The 22,592-nt window shown below is 45.6% G+C and overlaps 1 protein-coding gene across 2 annotated transcripts in view; it reads left to right on the top strand.

Annotated features, from left to right (window-relative positions):
* Nucleotides 1-16,547, top strand: part of LOC135522699 (guanine nucleotide exchange factor VAV3) — a 145,127-nt gene extending 128,580 nt beyond the window's left edge. The window contains exons 25-28 of one of the 2 annotated variants that reach the window (XM_064949209.1): nt 2,193-2,322; nt 8,007-8,087; nt 10,225-10,376; nt 11,499-16,547. In XM_064949209.1, the coding sequence (XP_064805281.1) occupies nt 2,193-2,322; nt 8,007-8,087; nt 10,225-10,376; nt 11,499-11,543 (408 nt within the window). In that variant the 3' untranslated portion in view covers nt 11,544-16,547. The remainder of the gene's footprint in view (nt 1-2,192; nt 2,323-8,006; nt 8,088-10,224; nt 10,377-11,498) is intronic. The other variant, XM_064949211.1, reaches the window with a different exon arrangement.
* Nucleotides 16,548-22,592: the final 6,045 nt, after the last annotated feature.

Here is a 22,592-nt window from a genome sequence, read left to right as displayed (position 1 = left end):
ATTAAATGTCAAAACATGAATTTATTTTTAGCCCCTTGCTGTGTGAAAATAGCTCTGATTAGAGGTGGATTACTGGTGTGGTTTACTTTACTGCCCGCAGGCCTTGTAGAGAGTTATAGACAGGGATCGGTCCAGGGTGGATTGGATGTGTTCTCTCCCTTCTATTCACCCAGGATTGTGTTTCCTTCAGCTGCGGTTAGAAATGAGATTTTACTGTTAGTCCTACTCTGTACGTGTATGCTAGTTTTATTTCACCCAAACTTTTAATCTTCATATTAAGTTAATCATTTTGTTGATTTAATTTAATTGGTATTGGACAGAGGACATTTTAAAACAGATTTAGAATTACAGTGCCTTGCGAAAGTATTCGGCCCCCTTGAACTTTGCGACCTTTTGCCACATTTCAGGCTTCAAACATAAAGATATAAAACTGTATTTTTTTGTGAAGAATCAACAACAAGTGGGACACAATCATGAAGTGGAACGACATTTATTGGATATTTCAAACTTTTTTAACAAATCAAAAACTGGAAAATTGGGCGTGCAAAATTATTCAGCCCCCTTAAGTTAATACTTTGTAGCGCCACCTTTTGCTGCGATTACAGCTGTAAGTTGCTTGGGGTATGTCTCTATCAGTTTTGCACATCGAGAGACTGAAATCTTTTCCCATTCCTCCTTGCAAAATAGCTCGAGCTCAGTGAGGTTGGATGGAGAGCATTTGTGAACAGCAGTTTTCAGTTCTTTCCACAGATTCTCGATTGGATTCAGGTCTGGACTTTGACTTGGCCATTCTAACAACTGGATATGTTTATTTTTGAACCATTTCATTGTAGATTTTGCTTTATGTTTTGGATCATTGTCTTGTTGGAAGACAAATCTCCGTCCCAGTCTCAGGTCTTTTGCAGACTCCATCAGGTTTTCTTCCAGAATGGTCCTGTATTTGGCTCCATCCATCTTCCCATCAATTTTACCCATCTTCCCTGTCCCTGCTGAAGAAAAGCAGGCCCAAACCATGATGCTGCCACCACCATGTTTGACAGTGGAGATGGTGTGTTCAGGGTGATGAGCTGTGTTGCTTTTACACCAAACATAACGTTTTGCATTGTTGCCAAAAAGTTCAATTTTGTTTCATCTGACCAGAGCACCTTCTTCCACATGTTTGGTGTGTGTCCCAGGTGGCTTGTGGCAAACTTTAAACAACACATTTTATGGATATCTTTAAGAAATGGCGTTCTTCTTGCCACTCTTCCATAAAGGCCAGATTTGTGCAATATACGACTGAACGCTGTCCTATGGACAGAGTCTCCCACCTCGGCTGTAGATCTCTGCAGTTCATCCAGAGTGATCATGGGCCTCTTGGCTGCATCTTTGATCAGTCTTCTCCTTGTATGAGCTGAAAGTTTAGAGGGATGGCCAGGTCTTGGTAGATTTGCAGTGGTCTGATACTCCTTCCATTTCAATATTATCGCTTGCACAGTGCTCCTTGGGATGTTTAAAGCTTGGGAAATCTTTTTGTATCCAAATCCTGCTTTAAACTTCTTCACAACAGTATCTCGGACCTGCCTGGTGTGTTCCTTGTTCTTCATGATGCTCTCTGCGCTTTTAACGGACCTCTGAGACTATCACAGTGCAGGTGCATTTATACTTTGACTTGATTACACACAGGTGGATTGTATTTATCCTCATTACTCATTTAGGTCAACATTGGATCATTCAGAGATCCTCACTGAACTTTGCTGCACTGAAAGTAAAGGGGCTGAATAATTTTGCACGCCCAATTTTTCAGTTTTTGATTTGTTAAAAAAGTTTGAAATATCCAGCACTTCATGATTGTGTCCCACTTGTTGTTGATTCTTCACAAAAAAATACATTTTTATATCTTTATGTTTGAAGCCTGAAATGTGGCAAAAGGTCGCAAAGTTCAAGGGGGCCGAATACTTTCGAAAGGCACTGTATATAGAAAACACTACTATTTTTTCATAAATAATTTTCATGCCAATGGTATTGTTGTGTGAGGCTATTTGGCTAACTGTGAGAATGTGTGTGTGTGTGTGCCTGCATGTGTGCCTGTGTGTGTGTGTGTGTGTGTGTGTGTGTGTGTGTGTGTGTGTGTGTGTGTGTGTGTGTGTGTGTGTGTGTGTGTGTGTGTGTGTGTGTGTGTGTGTGTGTGTGTGTGTGTGTGTGTGTTACAGGAACTAATTGAGTACTACAAACACCATTCATTGAGGGAAGGCTTCAGAAGCCTGGACACCACACTGCAGTTCCCCTACAGAGAGCAGGAGAATGCTGCTGTGCTCCACACCAACAGACCCGGAGGAAATAGTGAGTATAAAAACAACACAGCACGAACACAGTACAACACTACACTCTTAGAAAAAAAGGTGCTATCTAGAACCAAAAAAGGTTATTTGGCTCTCCCTATATGAGATACCTTTGAAGAGCCCTTTTTGGTTCCAAGTAGAACAATTTTGGGTTCCCAAAAGACCTTAAAAAGGATTCTATCTGGAACCTAAAATGGTTCTCCTATGGGTACAGTCGCAGAACCCTTTTGGAACCCTTTTTTCAGTGTACACATAAAGGCACTGCCTCCTTTAGGTCTGTAGTCAGGACCTGCAAATAACAATCAAACACTTCATCATTAAATTTTGGTTCCTATCATGTGATGACTGCCTACCGTGACGCTGAATACTAACCTCCCAGGAGAGATAGTTGGCTAGGTACATTCATGCATGGCTTTGTTTTGGATAAGCTCTTTGCTGAGACAAATTATACTGTATACTGCTCTTTTTTTACTGTCTAGAGAAGGGATGGAGGTCTAGTGGCAGTTCTAGAAACAGGCTTTTTACTGTAGAGAAGGGATGGAGGTCTAGTGGCAGTTCTAGAAACAGGCTTTTTACTGTCTGGAGAAGGGATGAAGGTCTAGTGGCAGTTCTAGAAACAGGCTTTTTACTGTCTGGAGAAGGGATGAAGGTCTAGTGGCAGTTCTAGAAACAGGCTTTTCACTGTCTAGAGAAGGGATGAAGGTCTAGTGGCAGTTCTAGAAACATGCTTTTTACTGTCTAGAGACGGGATGGAGGTCTAGTGGCAGTTCTAGAAACAGGCTTTTTACTGTCTAGAGAAGGGATGGAGGTCTAGTGGCAGTTCTAGAAACAGGCTTTTTACTGTCTAGAGAAGGGATGGAAGTCTAGTGGCAGTTCTAGAAACAGGCTTTTTACTGTCTAGAGAAGGGATGGAGGTCTAGTGGCAGTTCTAGAAACAGGCTTTCTACTGTCTCGAGAGGGGATGCAGGTCTAGTGGCAGTTCTAGAAACAGGCTTTTTACTGTCTAGAGACGGGATGGAGGTCTCGTGGCAGTTCTAGAAACAGGCTTTTCGCTGTCTAGAGACAGGATGGAGGTCTAGTGACAGTTCTAGAAACAGGCTTTTCACTGTCTAGAGACAGGATGGAGGTCTCGTGGCAGTTCTAGAAACAGGCTTTTTACTGTCTAGAGACAGGATGGAGGTCTAGTGACAGTTCTAGAAACAGGCTTTTTACTGTCTAGAAAAGGGATGGAGGTCTAGTGGCAGTTCTAGAAGCAGGTTTAGTAGAAAAAACAGGAGAGTTTGTTATGAACAGTACCACAGAAACCTGGCTTAGAATGGTGTTGCTATGGCTGCGATAGCTGGCTGATAAGTCTTGGGTAAAGAGTGTGTGCTGGGTGACATTTCACGGTGAGCACAGCAACACACCTGGAGAGAAGACAGGTGGTTCACCGGATGATTATGATTGCTCCAATTTCAATCTCTCATTCAATCTCTCATTGGCAGATTTAATTAGTCATTAGCTGGTCGTTTTTGTTGCTTAGAATATGTTGTATGACGAAACAAATGACATTTTGAACAGTTTGTTTTGGAATAGTTGTATAGTGAAATTAGCAAGACATTGGCTCAATAATGTGTACTATAATCAAATAGTGTATTGTATCTGACACTTTCTGTTTGTGGACTGGTTTGTGAACTGGTTTGTGGACTGGTTTGTGGACTGGTGTGTTGACTGGTTTTGTGGACTAATTTGTGGTCTGGTGTGGGACTGGTTTTGTGGACTAGTTTGTGGACTGGTTTGTGGACTGATTTTGTGGACTGGTTTGTGGACTGGATGGTTCTGAATCTGTTCTAGTTCTAGTTTTAATAGAAGTGATTCTCAATCAGAGTCAGAATATAGTGGTGGTCCCTGTCAGTTAAAACGGTGTTAGTAGCACTGTGTTACTGTATATCATGAATACTGGATAGTCCCGTACTGCTGTTACAGCGTGGATAAGAAGACAGCAAAGACAAAGAAGTTGCATGTTAGACCCCATTGGTGAGGAAGGGTTAAATGCAGTACGCGACGCCGGCAGCACACCCGCAGCACTGGAGCCTCTCTCTGGGGTTGATGGAGAGTTTATGACGCATCGCAATCAGTGCTGAGATTAGATTTCATTGTAGCACCATATGTCACCGTGTGAAAAGCGCAAGAAAAACTCCCAGGATTCGCTGAAGGTCGTGTTGCAAAGTGCTGGGGAAACACGACAGAACAGAAAGACAGAGGATCATAGTGAGTCGGAAGCTGGATGCTGCATGTCTCACTTTTCATTTCGCTTGTCACTCAAATGGCTCTTGAATGTCTCTCGGTCGAAAAACAAACACACATACAGAGAGGAAGGTTGGGGAACAACTCGTCCCTCACTGAGAGAACTGAATTCCAACCTGTTTGTTTTCTCTCTCTATTTTTGTTATCTCTCCTTCGCTCTCCTTCTCTCTCATCCTCTCCTTCTCTCTCATCCTCTATCCTTCGCTCTCCTCCTCTCTCATCCTCTATCCTTCGCTCTCCTTCTCTCTCATCCTCTCCTTCTCTCTCATCCTCTATCGTTCGCTCTCCTTCTCTCTCATCCTCTCCTCCTCTCTCATCCTCTCCTTCTCTATCATCCTCTCTCCTTCTCTCTCCTGCTCTCTCATCCTCTATCCTTCGCTCTCCTTCTCTCTCATCCTCTCCTTCTCTCTCATCCTCTATCCTTCTCTCTCCTGCTCTCTCATCCTCTATCCTTCGCTCTCCTTCTCTCTCATCCTCTCCTTCTCTCTCATCCTCTATCGTTCGCTCTCCTTCTCTCTCATCCTCTCCTCCTCTCTCATCCTCTCCTTCTCTATCATCCTCTCTCCTTCTCTCTCCTCCTCTCTCATCCTCTATCCTTCGCTCTCCTTCTCTCTCATCCTCTCCCTCTCTCTCATCCTCTATCCTTCGCTCTCCTTCTCTCTCTCATCCTCTCCTCCTCTCTCATCCTCTATCCTTCTCTCTCCTTCTCTCTCATCCTCTCTAAGGCCCCGACTCATAGAATTCAGCTCCATTCTTTACTTGTAGTAAATCACTCTTTTGTTCAGTTGTTCATTTCTACCAACATGACTGAAATGCCAATGCAGTTTATGTTCTGTTTTGGACATGACTCTGCTGTGTATGTCTACATATCTCAAAACCCTCCTGGTCCCTGTCGATTTATACCATCATCAACCCTAGCAGCATCAGACTTCCCAGTTGGAAAATGGAATGAGCAGGATGGAATGAGCAGGATGGAATAAGCAGGATGGAATAAGCAGGATGGAATAAGCAGGATGGAATAAGCAGGATGGAATAGGCAGGAAGTTTGGCAAACCAGGGAATTTGGAGAAAGTTACTGGGTAACAACCTTAATCAACTCTCTTGGGGACCTTAGCATCGCTGGTGGTCCATCACACATGGGTAATATGTAGGTTATTACCTGCATGATACAGTATGTGTCTAGAGGAAGCTGGCTCCTCAGAGGACACAGTATGCGGTCGTAAGGAAACATATTTCCTGCAGAGGAGAGAGAGATATAACCTACAGATATTAAAATGCTCATCAGATTTCTCCTCTGATCTCCCCCGCTGTGATAGAAACCAGGCTTGGCTTTCAATGAGCTTCTTTCTAATATATAATTTTTAGAGGATATGCTTGCGAGAGTTGACCAGGGAGTCTGGTTGGTGGTGGGTATGTTGCTTGCGTGCCCGCACACTCGTTTGTGTGTGTGTGTGTGTGTGTGAAGTTGGTATTCATATGATTATGACCCAACACAGCAGACAGTGGGTTGTTAGTTTGGATAGGCAGTGGTGGCTCATGAATAAAATGTCTCTGTGTGAGGCTGCATAGCAGCAGTCGTTAGGCCTGTGACTGTGAGCAGGGTAAACATATTGCATGGTTGACATCAGCTCTGTTGCATTGCTCTGGGCCTGCTGGTCAGACGGGGATTCATATGGTAGCAGGATGAGGGCCAGAACTGCCAGAGCGGATAGCAGGTGCATGGGGTGGAAGGGTGCTTGAGAGGGGTAAACACGCACACACACACACACACAGTCTGGACACAAAGAAACACAGTTGGGTAAATTTCATTTCAATGCTATTAATGTCAATTCAATATCTCATAAAATATGAATGGGCAGCGTTTGAAAAATGTACTGTATGTTAAATAAATCAACGTGTCCATTTATCGGAAAGCAACACATTCTTAAAAGGAATGGACATGTTCGAATAACTGATTTGAACTTCAGTTCTGTCCCTGGATGGGTTTTTGAATAGAAATGGAAAGTAGTCCAGCACAGCATTCTACAGGGGGACCATCATTTAGCTCAGTGAAGATGCTGTGGTTGTTTGGGTTTCTGGTCAGAGGATATTTTCATGTCTTATCAAACTGCACTGTTCTGCTGCCAGCTACTTCTTTTGCCTGTAAACTTTGAGTTGGGATTAAACATGCTTTCCCTTCGCTTCTCTCTCCTTTATTCTACCCTCCCCTCTTCCCCTCTACTCCTCTACCCTGCTTTCTCCTCTTTCCTCCCCTCTTCCCCTCCACTCCTCTACCCTGCTTTCTCCCCTTTCCTCCCCTCTTCCCCTCCACTCCTCTACCCTGCTTTCTCCCCTTTCCTCCCCTCTTCCCCTCCACTCCTCTACCCTGCTTTCTCCCCTCCCCTCCCCTCTTCCCCTCCCCTCCTCTACCCTGCTTTCTCCCCTTTCCTCCCCTCTTCCCCTCCACTCCTCTACCCTGCTTTCTCCCCTTTCCTCCCCTCTTCCCCTCCACTCCTCTACCCTGCTTTCTCCCCTTTCCTCCCCTCTTCCCCTCCACTCCTCTACCCTGCTTTCTCCCCTTTCCTCCCCTCTTCCCCTCCACTCCTCTACCCTGCTTTCTCCCCTTTCCTCCCCTCTTCTCCTCCACCCCTCTACCCTGCTTTCTCCCCTTTCCTCCCCTCTTCCCCTCCACTCCTCTACCCTGCTTTCTCCCCTTTCCTCCCCTCTTCCCCTCCACTCCTCTACCCTGCTTTCTCCCCTTTCCTCCCCTCTTCCCCTCCACTCCTCTACCCTGCTTTCTCCCCTTTCCTCCCCTCTTCCCCTCCACTCCTCTACCCTGCTTTCTCCTCTTTCCTCCCCTCTTCCCCTCCACTCCTCTACCCTGCTTTCTCCCCTTTCCTCCCCTCTTCCCCTCCACTCCTCTACCCTGCTTTCTCCCCTTTCCTCCCCTCTTCCCCTCCACTCCTCTACCCTGCTTTCTCCCCTTTCCTCCCCTCTTCCCCTCCCCTCCTCTACCCTGCTTTCTCCCCCTTTCCTCCCCTCTTCCCCTCCACTCCTCTACCCTGCTTTCTCCCCTTTCCTCCCCTCTTCCCCTCCACTCCTCTACCCTGCTTTCTCCCCTTTCCTCCCCTCTTCCCCTCCACTCCTCTACCCTGCTTTCTCCCCTTTCCTCCCCTCTTCCCCTCCACTCCTCTACCCTGCTTTCTCCCCCTCCCCTCCCCTCTTCCCCTCCACCCCTCTACCCTGCTTTCTCCCCTTTCCTCCCCTCTTCCCCTCCACCCCTCTACCCTGCTTTCTCCCCTCCCCTCTTCCCCTCCACCCCTCTACCCTGCTTTCTCCCCTTTCCTCCCCTCTTCCCCTCCACTCCTCTACCCTGCTTTCTCCCCTCCCCTCCCCTCCCCTGCCCCTCCCTTGCCATAGCCCCATTGCTCTGTGGGCTGACTTATGTAACTCCTGCCGGCTACAGCTTTGTTCCTCCCTCCTCCGCTCCTTTCTGGTCAGGTACAGGTACCACTTTTTATTTCTTCTCCTTTCATTTTGGGCCCTGACTGTTTAGCATGCGCAGTGGGCCACATCTCACATCTCAGCTCCCTCCATCTGCCTGGGAATGTGTGTGTGTGTGTGTGTGTGTGTGTGTGTGTGTGTGTGGTGTGTGTGTGTGTGTGTGTGTGTGTGTGTGTGTGTGTGTGTGTGTGTGTGTGTGTGTGTGTGTGTGTGTGTGTGTGTGTGTGTGTGTGTGTGTCTGTGTGTCTGTGTGCATGTGTATAGTGTTTGTTTGTATTTGTGTTACCACCAAGATATGGCCCAAGTAGATTGACTGGGTCATCATATCACACCCCAGTGACCCTGAATGACACCTCTGCAGACCAATCAAAATGCCCTATTTAAGTTGTCAGGCCAGTGAAGCATCTTTCCACAGCAGCAGTAGTATTACAGTCCAAACCTGCCATGTACACAGCAGAGCTAACCAGCTCCAGTTCCATATCTGTCTTTCCCCATTGTTATCTTACTGTGTGCATGACTGCAGCTCATAGACTGACAGACAGACAGACCGGTCTCTACCGTGTCTTCACAAGCCAAGGTATTTCACATCAGCAACAGCAGACACACACACACACACACACACACACACACACACACACACACACACACACACACACACACACACATGTCCACACAGCCAGCCAGCCTGCCTTTCTCTTTCTCTCTCTCTCGCTCTATCTCTCGCCCCCCCTCTCGCTCTATCTCTCGCCCCCCCTCTCGCTCTCTCTCTCACCCCCCCCCTCTCTCTCGCTCTCTCTCTCGCCCCCCTCTCTATCTCTCTCGCTCTCTCTCTCGCCCCCCCCCCCCTCTCTCTCTCTCTCTCTCTCTCTCTCTCTCTCTCTCTCTCTCCTGGCTGTATTTCAGATGGGATGTGTTGAAGCATCATAATAAAACAAAGCTATGGTCTAATCACAGCACCGTACTGTACAATACACATACTAAATGTATGAGGACATCATTGTAGAGCAAACAGGCTTTTTTGTGTGTATGCAGTCAATGGTCTGTTAAAGATAACATAGCATCCAAGTAGAGATAGATTGGAGGAACCTTTTAGTGTTCCTCCCTCCAAACGCTCTGGTTTGTAATTAACCCAGCCACCCGTTTGAGTGTGGATTACGCTGTTGACACAATCAAGTCCACAATCAAAACAGACACTTCCTTTGGACCTGGCTTTGCACATATCATTTATTTAAATGGGGCTGGGCTAAAACAGGGGGAAAAGGGGGGAGAGAGAAGAGAGTGATGCGATTATGCACGCCTCCACATCTCCCTCCAGACGGTGTCTGTCTGGGGTGAAAGAGAGGATAACATCCATCTCAGTGTGAGAGACAAATATGAGTTGGTCTTATGTAGAAGCTGACTTCTTACTTTGAAGTGTATGATTAATCATCCCTCTCGTTTTCTTTTCTCTTCCTCTCTTCACTCCTTTATTTGCTTTTTTTTCTCTCTCTCTCTCTCTCTCTCTCTCTCTCTCTCTCTCTCTCTCTCTCTCTCTCTCTCTCTCTCACACTCTCTCTCTCTCTTTCTCCCCCTCACTCGCTCTCTCTCTCTCTCTCTCTCCCCCTCTCTCTCACACTGTCTCTCTCTCTTTCTCCCCCTCTCTCGCTCTCTCTCTCTCTCTCGCTCTCTCTCTCTCCCTCTCTCTCACACTGTCTCTCTCTCTTTCTCCCCACCTCTCTCACTCTATCTCTCTCTCCCTCTCTCTCTTTCTCCCCCCTCTCTCGCTCTCTCTCTCTCTCTCTCTCCCTCTCTCTCACACTCTCTCTCTCTCTCTCCCCCTCTCTCTCACACTGTCTCTCTCTCTTTCTTCCCCCTCTCTCGCTCTCTCTCTCTCTCGCTCTCTCTCTCTCTCTCCCTCTCTCTCACACTGTCTCTCTCTCTTTCTCCCCCTCTCTCACTCTCTCTCTCTCCCTCTCTCTCTTTCTCCCCCCTCTCTCGCTCTCTCTCTCTCCCTCTCTCTCACACTGTCTCTCTCTCTTTCTCCCCCATCTCTCTCCCTCTCTCTCACACTGTCTCTCTCACTTTCTCCCCCCCCTCTCTCTCTCTTCCCCTTCTCTTCCCCTTCTTTCTCCCCCTCTCTTCTCTCTCTCCACAGTGTTCACCCCTAAGGTGATGGGTGTGGCGATAGCCCGCTATGACTTCAGCTCCAGGGACACCAGAGAGCTGTCTCTACAGGAGGGTGACGTAGTCAAGATCTACACCAAGTCAGGAGCCAATGGCTGGTGGAGGGGAGAGGTCAGCGGCAGGGTGAGTGGTCCCTCCATCCAATCACCTATCTGTTTACCCTGTGGGGAGGTGGGGAGAGAGAGTCAAGTACAAAACAAGCAAATAAACACACAGACATACAGTACATACCATATATCCATACCAACATGGTATAACTGCTTCTCTCATGGTTAGGTCTCTGTATCCCTGTTTGATAGTGCCTATGAACAGGTCTTATTCAAATGCATTATGTATGTATGTATGTTTTTGTGTGAGTGTGCAGTTATGTTATATATCCAACTTTGACAATTGGTCTAAGAAGTATGTATGTGAGTGCCTCCCCACTGGGGAAAAATGTTTGAATCAACATTGTTTCCACGTCATTTACACCCCCAAAAATCTGCGTGATGACGTTGAATCAATGTGGAAAATGTATTTGATTTTCAAAAAGGGCATTTAGTATTTTCTTACCCAACTTTTAATGATATGGTAAAATGTATTTATTGATTTTACGTTGAATTCACGTAAGTTGACAACTCAACCAAATTGAAATGAAAACTACACGTTGAACTGACAGCTGTTGCCCAGTGGGTCTCAGATAATGTGTGTGAGTGTGTTTGTTCGAGCTGCTGTGTAGAACTGAGATCTGTCCCTGTTATTGAGCCCTGGTGTCTGTCTGTCTGTTGACTCTGCTCTAGTGATCACTAAACAGTGTTCTGGAGCAGAGCACTGCACTGCTGCCTGTCTTCAGAGTGGAATAGATGGATCGGTGCTAGCTCGTATCGCAATACACTAAATGCCATTCTGGTTGTGGGAATAGAGCTTCTCTCTCTCTAGTGAGTCATATAACACGAGGAAGTAGGCTGGTGAAGGACTGCTGCTGGATGCTATTATCCCTGCACAGCTGTAGCCTTCACAGACAATAAGCTAACATGCTAACTCGTTTCAGCTTACTGGTTAGCTTTTTAACTGGATAAAAAGCTAACTGGTTAACTGGCTAATAGGCTAATCACTCTGCCAGATGCCTATTGAAAAGTATCACCATCATAAGCCACTCAGGTGTCGTCTGGATACTTTTCAATGGCTGGTAACAACAGTCAACATACACCCCCACACACAGTACCGCTATATTTTTAACAATCATTTTTCTTCTTTTTATCGCAGGTGGGCTGGTTTCCATCTACCTATGTGGAAGAAGGAGAGGAGTGAGAAAGAAAAATACTGTTTGGTTTAGTACTGGACCCTCTATGGTTGATCTGACAGCTTGCTGAGATGGGACTTCCTTATCTGGGATTCCAGCCCTCCTATTGGCTGTTGAGTCAGTGACGTCCCAGAGACCTTTGGGAAAAGAGGGGTTTCTCGATGGACTAGTTACTGGTTCTCTCTGCAACAGACTAATGACTGGTTCTCTCTGCAACAGACTAATGACTGGTTCTCTCTGCAACATTCTAGTTACTGGTTCTCTCTGCAACAGTCTAGTGACTGATTCTCTCTACAACTGACTAATGACTGGTTCTCTCTGCAACAGACTAATGACTGGTTCTCTCTGCAACATTCTAGTTACTGGTTCTCTCTGCAACAGTCTAGTGACTGATTCTCTCTACAACTGACTAATGACTGGTTCTCTCTGCAACAGTCTAATGACTGGTTCTCTCTGCAACAGACTAATGACAGGTTCTCTCTGCTCTGCTCCACCACTTCAACAGCTTTGTTGTCAGCAGGGGAAGGACCTTTGCCAGAACCCAGCTCTCTCCTTCCATCCCTCCCTCTCTTCCTCTCTCCCTCTGTCAATACTGCTACCGCAAGTTGTCTCTAAAATATTTAAATGCTGCCCATCCATCCATCCATCCATTTATCCATCCGTCCGCACCACCAAGAATATAGCTAAGACTGTCTAAAGATTTGGAAAAGTGAAAGAGAAAAGAGAGGGAGAGAGAAGAGACACACACACACAGGGTGGCAGGTAGCCTTGTGGTTTGAGCACTGAAAGGTTGCTAGTTCGAGTCCCCAAGCCGACAATGATAAAAATCTGTCAATGTGACATTGAGCAAGCTACTTAACCCTAATGCTGTCATGAAACGCCTCCCACACCCATCCTCACAGATTACAATCTCTGCCACTGAACACGACACACGCACAGGTTGACGTTTATTGGGATGAATCTGGTCCTGGAGGCAGAGCTAAGTGGGTTTCGTTAGCTGGTCCAGCCACAAAGACAAAATTGTTTATATCGTTAAAAATATTAGCTTTTTGGTCTTAATTTAGGGTTAGGCACAAGGTTAGTAGTGGGATTAAGGTTAGGGTTAAAATGAGGGATTAGAGATTTTAATGACTTTGTGGCTGTGGCAGCTAGTGACCACCCTACAGAGCTGCCTCTAGTACATGAGTCATCCCAGTAAATACCAACCTGCCACACACACAAAATATGAGAGAGAGGGATGTTGGGGGATATCATCGCCACCCCGCCCCTCATGTTCTCATCTCTCCAGCTGTACAGCATGCTGGGTTAGGGGCTGTCGCTGTGGGTTGATCTGATAGGGACCTGGCTGGTTTGTCAGGGAGCAAGCTAGTGATGTGATGCTACCCTACGACGGACGCAAGAGGCCCCCGCTCTCTCTTCTCTCTCTTCTCTCTCCACTCTTTCTCTTCCTTCTGACAGAAAACAAAAGGGAATACTCTGATTGGCCTGTAAACACGGTCTCCTGTTACCCCTACTGATGGGGCCTCCAGCCCTCTGTCTTCTGTATCTTTCTTTCTTTCTCCCTTTCTCTTTCTCCCTCTCTCTTTCTCCCTCTCTCTTTGTCTCTCTCTCTCTTTCTCCCTCTCTCTTTGTCTCCCTCTTCCTTTGTCTCCCTCTCTCTTTGTCTCCCTCTCTCTTTCTTCCTCTCTCTTTGTCTCTCTCTCTTTCTCCCTCTCTTTGTCTCTCTCTCTTTCTCCCTCTCTTTGTCTCCCTCTCTCTTTCTCCCTCTCTCTTTGTCTCCCTCTCTCTTTCTCCCTCTCTCTTTGTCTTTCTCTCTTTCTCCCTCTCTCTTTGTCTCTCTCTCTTTCTCCCTCTCTCTGTCTCTCTCTCTTTCTCCCTCTCTCTTTGTCTCTCTCTCTTTCTCCCTCTCTCTTTGTCTCTCTCTTTCTCCCTCTCTCTTTCTCCCTCTCTCTTTGTCTCTCTCTTTCTCCCACTCTCTTTCTCCCTCTCTCTTTGTCTCTCTCTTTCTCCCTCTCTCTTTGTCTCTCTCTTTCTCCCTCTCTCTTTCTCCCTCTCTCTTTGTCTCTCTCTTTCTCCCTCTCTCTTTGTCTCTCTCTTTCTCCCTCTCTCTTTGTCTCTCTCTCTTTGTCTCTCTCTCTTTCTCCCTCTCTCTTTGTCTCTCTCTCTTTCTCCCTCTCTCTTTCTCCCTCTCTCTTTCTCCCTCTCTCTTTCTCCCTTTCTCTTTCTCTTCTTTTAACCCCCCCTTTCCCCCCCCTTCTTCTTCTCCTTTTCTCTCTCCACTCTCCCCTCCCCTCTCCCCAGAAGGGGGTTTCCAGTAGACGTTCCAGGCAGTGCCTTCCTTCCTTCATAATCCTCTAATGTGAGGGATTTAGCAACATTTGAGGGAATAATGACTTCACACAGAAACACACTCAGGCAGGCGGATCAGGCCGTATAATAATGTAAAAGTCACCACAGACAATGCAGTGTAATAGTCAGTACAGAAGGAAATGGGAGGTGATGCTCGCCAAATCACAGCTCACACCAGTGATCAGTGTTTTCACTCATACAGCTTTTTAGTCCCAATGCAATTGCACCAGGATCTGTATGCCATAGTCTGAACCCTCTGACTTTGATTGACAGGTTTATGCTATGCCACAGTGTGTTAACTACTGTCCTGTGAGGTGATAGTTCAGGTGGTGGCGTCTGGGAGGAGAGCTGCAGGACAAAGACACACGCAAGGCACAAACACACACACCGCACAGCCATAACCGTCTTCAGTTCACCCATTCAATACCCATACAAACTCCATAGTATAATATTGAATGATCATACAGTACATACGCGATGTATATATTATTATAACGATTATATTGTGCAACAAAACATATGCAATCATCAGGGTTATAACTATAAAGGGGAGGTATTCAATGCCTCAGCATTGTCCCTGTCTTCTCGGTCGTATTCACTAGGCACCAAATGGGAGCAAGCAGACTTAAACAGAAAGGGACTACCTGAACAATAATCAACGCTCATATTCGTTTTCAATTGTTTTGCTACGGTGTGCACGAATGAATACAACCCTGCTGTCTTCCTGTGGTTCTTTTGTGTGTTGATGCTGGTCATTGAGGCACAAAATGGATTTTGATGTGAATCTGGTCCTCAGAATGCTGGGAAATGTAGTGTTTTACAATACTGTATGTCACAAGGGAAAGTAGTGTTTGAACTGTAGTAAGGAATCAGTGGAGTGCAAGACTGTGACTCTCCTGTGCTTATTTGAACTGTTTCCCACCACAATGGCATTATGCTTTTTTGAAGTGAAGGCAGCTCAAATTCCAGCTGAACTATTGGTTTTATTTGTTTTAATGTGCAAGCCATCTGGATAATGTCTTGATATGATGAAATGTGTATAAGAGATGTATTTTTTATTTTTGAATTGTTTTGATGGAATGTGATAGTGTGTGTACAGGTTGCATTGTGAAGTGTCCCCATCCACCCCTACTCTGTTTTCTAACTGCAGTGCATGTTCGCTACCACCAGATGGCAGCAGCATAAGCACATCTTTCCCCTCACCTCTTTCTCTGCATGTCTCCTCCACCTTCAACCATGCTTTACTTATGGTCTCTTCCTATGACAGTGTGGACTGGGGGTTGTTTGAATTCATTATGAGATGATTTAGGAGTTGCCTTTAAAATGATAGCCACACCATAGACATAACAGAGAGAACATTTCAAGTTTCATCCAGGCTTTTGAAGCATGGGATCAAGTAATCTACTAACACAGAGAGATACGAACAGCCTTCCTAAGCATGGGATCTAGTAATCTACTAACACAGAGAGATACGAACAGCCTTTCTAAGCATGGGATCTAGTAATCTACTAACACAGAGAGATACGAACAGCCTTTCTAAGCATGGGATCTAGTAATCTACTAACACAGAGAGATACGAACAGCCTTTCTAAGCATGGGATCTAGTAATCTACTAACACAGAGAGATACGAACAGCCTTTCTAAGCATGGGATCTAGTAATCTACTAACACAGAGAGATATGAACAGCCTTTCTTAACATGGGATCTGGTAATCTACTAACACAGAGAGATACGAACAGCCTTCCTAAGCATGGGATCTAGTAATCTACTAACACAGAGAGATATGAACAGCCTTTCTTAACATGGGATCTGGTAATCTACTCCCCCGCCATTTCCACGAGAGGTAAACTCTGACGGTAAGGGGTTTACACTAGCAGGGCTTCTTCCTTCCCTGTGTGTGTCTTTATCCTCTACCCAGAGAGAACAGAATAAAGCCTCAGGGGTATCAATGATCTGATCTCTACACTATCTTTCCTCACCTAGCACACCCACTACATCCAACAATCTGTTCATTTCTCTCACTCTCCCTCTTACTATGCCCTTCCTCCATCTTGCCCTCTATATCTAACTCTCTTTCTCTGTTTCTCTCTCTCTCTCTCTCTGCTTCTCTGTATTCTCTCCCTGTCCCTGTTTCGGTGAAGTGGTTGAAACCCAGCACTGTATCTTCATACCAGGATAGGATATACACTATATACTCTGTTATATTGTAAAATAGAGAGGAGATGTTTCAGGTGTTTCAGTCTACTCCACCAGACAGCCACATACAGACTTCTTTTAAGTCTTTTGTAGCTAAAACAACCATCATCTCATCGGTAGTCATGGACAAGCCGTTAAAGCCTTTGCTTACAGATAAGAAGCCATAGTTATATTGATCGACAACAGAGCGGTCTGCTGTCTGCACTGCGTCTCTCAGCTGTGTCACTCTGCATAGTGCATTGTTCACCTTGTTAGAACATAATTTATGAAGCCAAATATGTCTACTGTACCTATATTTGACATTCTGGAGTCTAAACACCATGGCAACCTGCCACTGTGGCCTAACTAACCTATAGCCGTGCAATCTGAGTTCAGAGTGGAACATAACTACATAGTATTGTACCATACTGTAAATATGTAAATATCACACAATAAACACAAATGTATATGGCTTCTTTTGAATATCATTGCAGTGTCTGTTTATTCATTTTTTCCTTCTCTCTGCTAGCTGCTTAAATTATTCTTGTTTCTAAATTAGCTTGAGCCTAAGTAGGATTCATTAAGTGGTTGTTGTTGTGTTGCCTCTGTCTGCACAGCCAAGACCAAAGGAAACACTGTTGTTTTTTAAAGAGAGTTTATTTGCACTTAGATTTTAATTAAAACCACCGGAGTGCCTGCTCCAGAGTTCTAATTGGCTAATTGGTGCGCATCTAATGAGGTAAACGGGCAAACGAAGGAATGCTCTACTTGCTGTTAGCATGAGACACGAACTAGTCCAATGAGAGAAGGAAGCCACAACAGATAAGAGAATAAAACGAACAAACAGATGTTTATTATATGAAGACATATTCAGTCTCTCTGTGTGTGTGTGTGTTTGCGGTATGAGCGCGTGCGTGCGTGCGTGCGTGTGTGTGTGTGTGTGCGTGCGTGTGTCCTTGTGTGCGTGTGTCTGTCACACACTATACCAATAGTGAAGTGCTATTCATTCGTTCCCTCATCCCACCCACAGACACGGAAGGTGAGTGTGCAAGCATGGTGAAATGGAAGCTATAGTACAATATCACTGAAATGAACAGATTTCACTGCTTTCATTAAAGCGAGAAGCAAGGTCATGTTATTGGGTTCCTAATCATGTGTGCGCTGTATATGTTCTGTTTCTGTGTCTCTGTGTGTGTGCAGTCTTGAATGACTATAGTGTGTTTGTGTATGTGTGTGTGCAGTCTTGAATGACTATAGTCTGTGTGTGTGCAGTCTTGAATGAATATAGTGTGTGTGTCTGTGTGTGTGCAGTCTTGAATGACTATAGTGTGTGTGTGTCTGTTTCTGTGCCCGTGCAGTCTTGAATGACTATAGTGTGTCTGTGTGCATGTGTGGGTGATGGTCTCTTTGGCCATCTGCTCCGTCCTGGGTGGACTTGCGGCAGACAAGATGAGACACACAGGGTCAAGCTGCTAACCTCGCGCCCGCCTCACCCTGCTCTGCCACCATAGGGGTAGAGAGGGTCCAGGAGTCTCCAGGTCCCCTGCCCACGGTGGGCAGGCTTACCTGGGCAGCGCCAGCCGGCCACACCAGCGGACCGCCAGCAGCAACAGGACCACCAGGACGACAGATGGTGTACGGTGACAGGGAGGGGCAAAGATGTAGCTGCTTCAGTCCACCTCGCACTGAAAAGAACGACAAAACTCCACTCCAACTTTGTCAGGCTGTTCTGTTCCTCTGTGGTTCAAAATGTTCGCGCTCGCTCTGCTTAATATCCTCTTATACATGTAGCTCTCAGTCTTAAACAGAGAGTATATCTGGCCCTGTTCAAGAAAAACATCATACATGCTATGATACTGGGAGGTACTGTGAGTGGGCACACACACCTGATGTTAGCAGACAAAGAGATTCAGCCCAACAGCCAGTGTGTCATTGACTGCAGCGAGTGACTACAGCAGAGCACCATTAGAGAATCGATTCAAACCGTAGCGCTGAAGGTCTGCGTTCTAGCGCGATTTACATTTAAAGGCAATGTTCCGGCATTTGTGGAGATTCACGGTAAACAACGCATATGTCGGCTCAATCGGAAATTAGCTCTACATGTCAATCACGCTACAATGCGGATCTTCAGCGGTACAGATTGATTCGACAATAAAAATGAACAGTAAACTTTACACTCACAACAGTTCCAAAGGAATAGAGACATTTGAAATGTCATATTATGTATATTTGTAATGATATGCAAATAGTTATAATACAAAATGGAAAATAAATCAACTTAAATAAGGGTTGTATTTACAATAGTGTTTGTTCTTCACTGGTTGCCCTTTTCTTGTCGCAACAGGTCACAAACATTGCTGCTGTGATTGCACACTGTGGTATTTCATCCAATAGATATGGGAGTCTATCAAAAAAAAATATATATATATGTTTTATTCTTTGTGTGTTTGTGTAATCTGAGGAAAACATGTGTCTCTAATATGGTCATACATTTGGCAGGAGGTTAGGAAGTGGAGCTCAGTTTCCACCTAAATTTGTGGGCAGATTGCACGTAGCCTGTCTTCTCTTGAGAGCCAGGTCTGCTTACTTTCTCAATAGCAAGGCTATGCTCACTGAGTCTGTATATGGTCAAAGCTTTCATTCATTTTGGTTCAGTCTCAGTGGTCAGGTATTCTGCCACTGTGCCTCTCTGTTTAGGGCCAAATAGCATTCTAGTTTGCTCTGTTTTTTTGTTAATTTTTTCCAATGTGTCAAGTAATTATCTTTTTGTTTTCTCATGATTTGGTTGGGTCTAATTGTGTTGCTGTCCTGCTGTCCTGGGTATCTATGGGGTCTATTTGTGTTTATGAACAGAGCCCCAGGACCAGCTTGCTTAGGGGGCTCTTCTCTAGGTTAATTTCTCTGTAGGTGATGGCTTTGCTATGGAAGGTTGGGAATCGTTTCCTTTTAGGTGGTTGTAGAATTTAACATCTCTCTCTCTCTCTTTCTCTCTGTCTCTCTCTCTCTGATCTTATCAGGGTTGAAGTGGGCCTCTGTTATCTTATCAGGGTTGTAGTGGCTGGCCCACCACATGAGAGACTGTTAGGGAAATGCACTCTCCACTCCCCCGATGGCAGAAAGATGGTTCTATCTGCCACAGCTCCCTGTCGAGACAGCGCCGACGGTGTGTGTGTATGCACTTTGTGTGTGTGTTGAATCACCCTACACACATCTCCGCTAAACATCAGGAGAGTACAGTACAGGACAACAATGTAACATCAACCTCCCTGCCATGGCAGCATAAAAACAGTAGCATTGTGGGTAAAACTATAATGTAAATCAGTCTAGTGTCACTGAGAATATGATACAGCTGTTTCTAACTGGGTTAGCTTAGACCAGGCAGTGTTTATGTGAAGTTGATTTTTATGGAAATATGTTGAGTTCACCTCTGTTTATGCAGCGCTGATCGTCTCTGGGAAAGCAGGAGGGAGAGTGTGAGTGTGTTTGTGTGTGTGTGTGTGTGTCAGAGAGTGCTGCTTGATATTTTCATGCCAGCGACTGACTCCCAGATGATGGCTCCCTCATGGCCCATGACTGCACTAAACAGAGAGAGAGAGGAGGAGGAGAGAGAAATGTAGAGATAGAGAGATGGAGGGGAGAAGAGAGATGGTGAGAGAGGGAGAGAGGGATAATGGATGAGATGAGCTAAAAGCGCCCATTGCAGCTGGACAGACACTTTGTGCTCAACTACATAAATGTGTTAAGGGCACATTTTAATAATGAAATGAATGATATTTTATGTTCCTCATCCCTTTATCTTAATCTCATTGTCATGATTGTTAAGAATCTAATTATTTCACTCTTTGTGATGTCATGGTTCGAAAATGCTTTTAGCAATATACAAAAATGCTCCATGTTGATTGGCTGGATGGCAGGAATGTTTTGCCCAGCTGGCATGCTGTAGGCCTGTTGGGATGCTAGTAGGAGCTAGCTAGCCTGCTATAGACCTGTCGGGATCTTAGTGGGAGCGAGCTAGCATGCTACAGGCCTGTTGGGTTGTTAGCGGAAGCTAGCTGTTACACATGTTTGTGTGCATAACACAATTTCTCCTTCTTCACTGCTCACCCTACAGTATACTCCGCAGTGTCAATACATGTTAAATGCGATAACTGTTTTATTCTGGGTGCCTGGCTGAAAGCGTCCCATCTTTTATTTATGGAACCTGTTTGTGAGATGCATAGCGAAAGTAGTTTAAGTGTGGCCATGAGAGGTGTGGGACACTTAACCTGTGGACATGAGAGGTGTGGGACACTTAACCTGTGGACATGAGAGGTGTGGGACACTTAACCTGTGGACATGAGAGGTGTGGGACACTTAACCTGTGGACATGAGAGGTGTGGGACACTTAAAAAGTATTGAACATATTCAGACCCTTTGACATTTTCCATGTTTCGTTACGTTACAGCCTTATTCTAAAATGGATTTAAAAAAATGATCATTCTCAATCTGCACATAATACCCCGTAATGTCAAAAGAATAACTTGTTTTCAGAGATTTCTGAAAATTTATAAAAAATAAAAAAACAGAAATACTATATTTACATAAGTATTCAGACTGTTTGATCTACACTCGAGATTGAACTCTCCTTGAGATGTTTCGATAACTTGATTGGAGTCCACCTGTGGTAAATTCAATTGATTGGACATGGCTTGGAAAGGCACACACCTGTCTATATAAGGTCCCACAGTTGACAGCGCATTTCAGAGCAAAAACCAAGCCGTGAGGTTGAAGGAATTGTCCGTAGAGCTCAGAGACAGGATTGTATCGAGGCACAGATCTGGGGAAGTGTTCCAAACATTTTCTGCAGCATTGAAGGTCCCAAAGAACACAGTGGCCTCCGTCATTCTTAAATGGAAGAAGTTCAGAACCACCAAGACTCTTCCTAGAGCTGGCCGTCCGGCCAAACTGACCAATCTAGGGAGAAGGGCCTTAGACAGGGAGGTGACCAAGAACCTGATGCCCACTCTGCCAGAGTTCCAGAGTTCCTCTGTGGAGATGGGAGAACCTTCCAGAAGGACAACCATCTCTGCAGCACTCCACCAATCAGGCCTTTATGGTAGAATGGCCAGACGGAAGCCACTGTTCAGAAAAATGCACATGACAGCCCACTTGGAGTTTGCCAAAAGGCACCTAAAACAAGATTTTCTAGACTGATGAAACCAAGATTGAACTCTTTGGACTGAATGCCAAGCGTCACATCTGGAGGAAACCTGGCACCATCCCTACGGTGAAGCATGGTGGTGGAAACATCATGCTATGGGGATGTTTTCAGCGGCAGGGACTGGGAGACTAGTCAGAATCGAGGGAAAGATGGAGCAAAGTACAACGGAGCAAAGTACAAAGAGATCTTTGATGAAAACCTGCTCCAGAGCGCTCAGGACCTCAGACTGGGGCGATGGTTCTCCTTCCAACAGACAACAATCCTAAGCACACAGCCAAGACAATTCATCCAGGAGTGGCTTTCGGACAAGTCTCTGAATGTCCTTGAGTGGCCCAGCCAGAACCCGGACTTGAACCCGATTGAACATCTCTGGAGAGACCTGAAAATAGCTGTGCAGCAAGGGTCCCCATCCAAGTCTGAATACTTTCCGAATGCACTATATGTGCATGTCTGTGAATGTGTGTGTGTGTGTGTGTGTGTGTGTGTGTGTGTGTGTGTGTGTGTGTGTGTGTGTGTGTGTGTGTGTGTGTGTGTGTGTGTGTGTGCGTGTGTGTGTGTGTGTGTGTGTGTGTGTGTGTGTGTGTTGTGTGTGTGTGTGTGTGTGTGTGTGTGTGTGTGTGCGTGAATGTGTGTGTAAGATGGTGTGTGTGTGTGAGTCTGTGAGTTGTTTGTGATATACAGATGGGTGAAGGATGTGTACATTCTTTTCTCCTTAATTGTCTTCTCCAGTGAATGACAGTAAACATCACCTCTGACACTGTGTACAGTCAAAAATCACATTACAGTAACCAGATGCTGCTTCTGTGTACTTTAGTGTATTCTCTCTCTCTCTCTCTTTCTCTCTCTCTCTCTCTCTCTCTCTCTCTCTTTCTCTCTCGCCCTCTCTCTCTCTCCATCTCTCTTTCTATCTCTCTCTTTCTCTCTCTCTCTCTCTTTCTCCCTCTCCCCCCCGTCTCTCTCTCTCTCTCTGTCTCTCTCTCCCTCTCTCTGTCTCTCTCTCTCTCTCTTTCTCTCTGTCTCTCCCTCCCTCTCTCTCTCTCTCTCTCTCTTTCTCTCTCTCTCTCTCTCTCTCTCTCTCTCTCTCTCTCTCACTCTTGCCTCTCTCTTTCTCTTTATCTCCTTCCCCCCCTCTCTCTTTCTCTCTCACTCCTACATCCAACCTGTCATTTGGTACATAGTAAGTCCCCAGTGTCCCCGGGACCGCCTCCAGAAATATTCCACTTCCATTTGTCATCTTATAATATGGTGACATCAGCGCTTCTGTCCCGCCGCTGTGCCACAGAAAGATTCTCAGTAAAAGTCCTTCATGAGGTCACTACAGCGACTTTCGTTA

This window comes from Oncorhynchus masou, chromosome 30 (genome assembly GCF_036934945.1).
Source record: "Oncorhynchus masou masou isolate Uvic2021 chromosome 30, UVic_Omas_1.1, whole genome shotgun sequence".
NCBI classification, from domain to species: Eukaryota; Metazoa; Chordata; class Actinopteri; order Salmoniformes; family Salmonidae; genus Oncorhynchus; species Oncorhynchus masou.
Note: the sequence above shows the minus strand (reverse complement) of the source record. Positions and strands in the feature narration are given on the sequence as shown.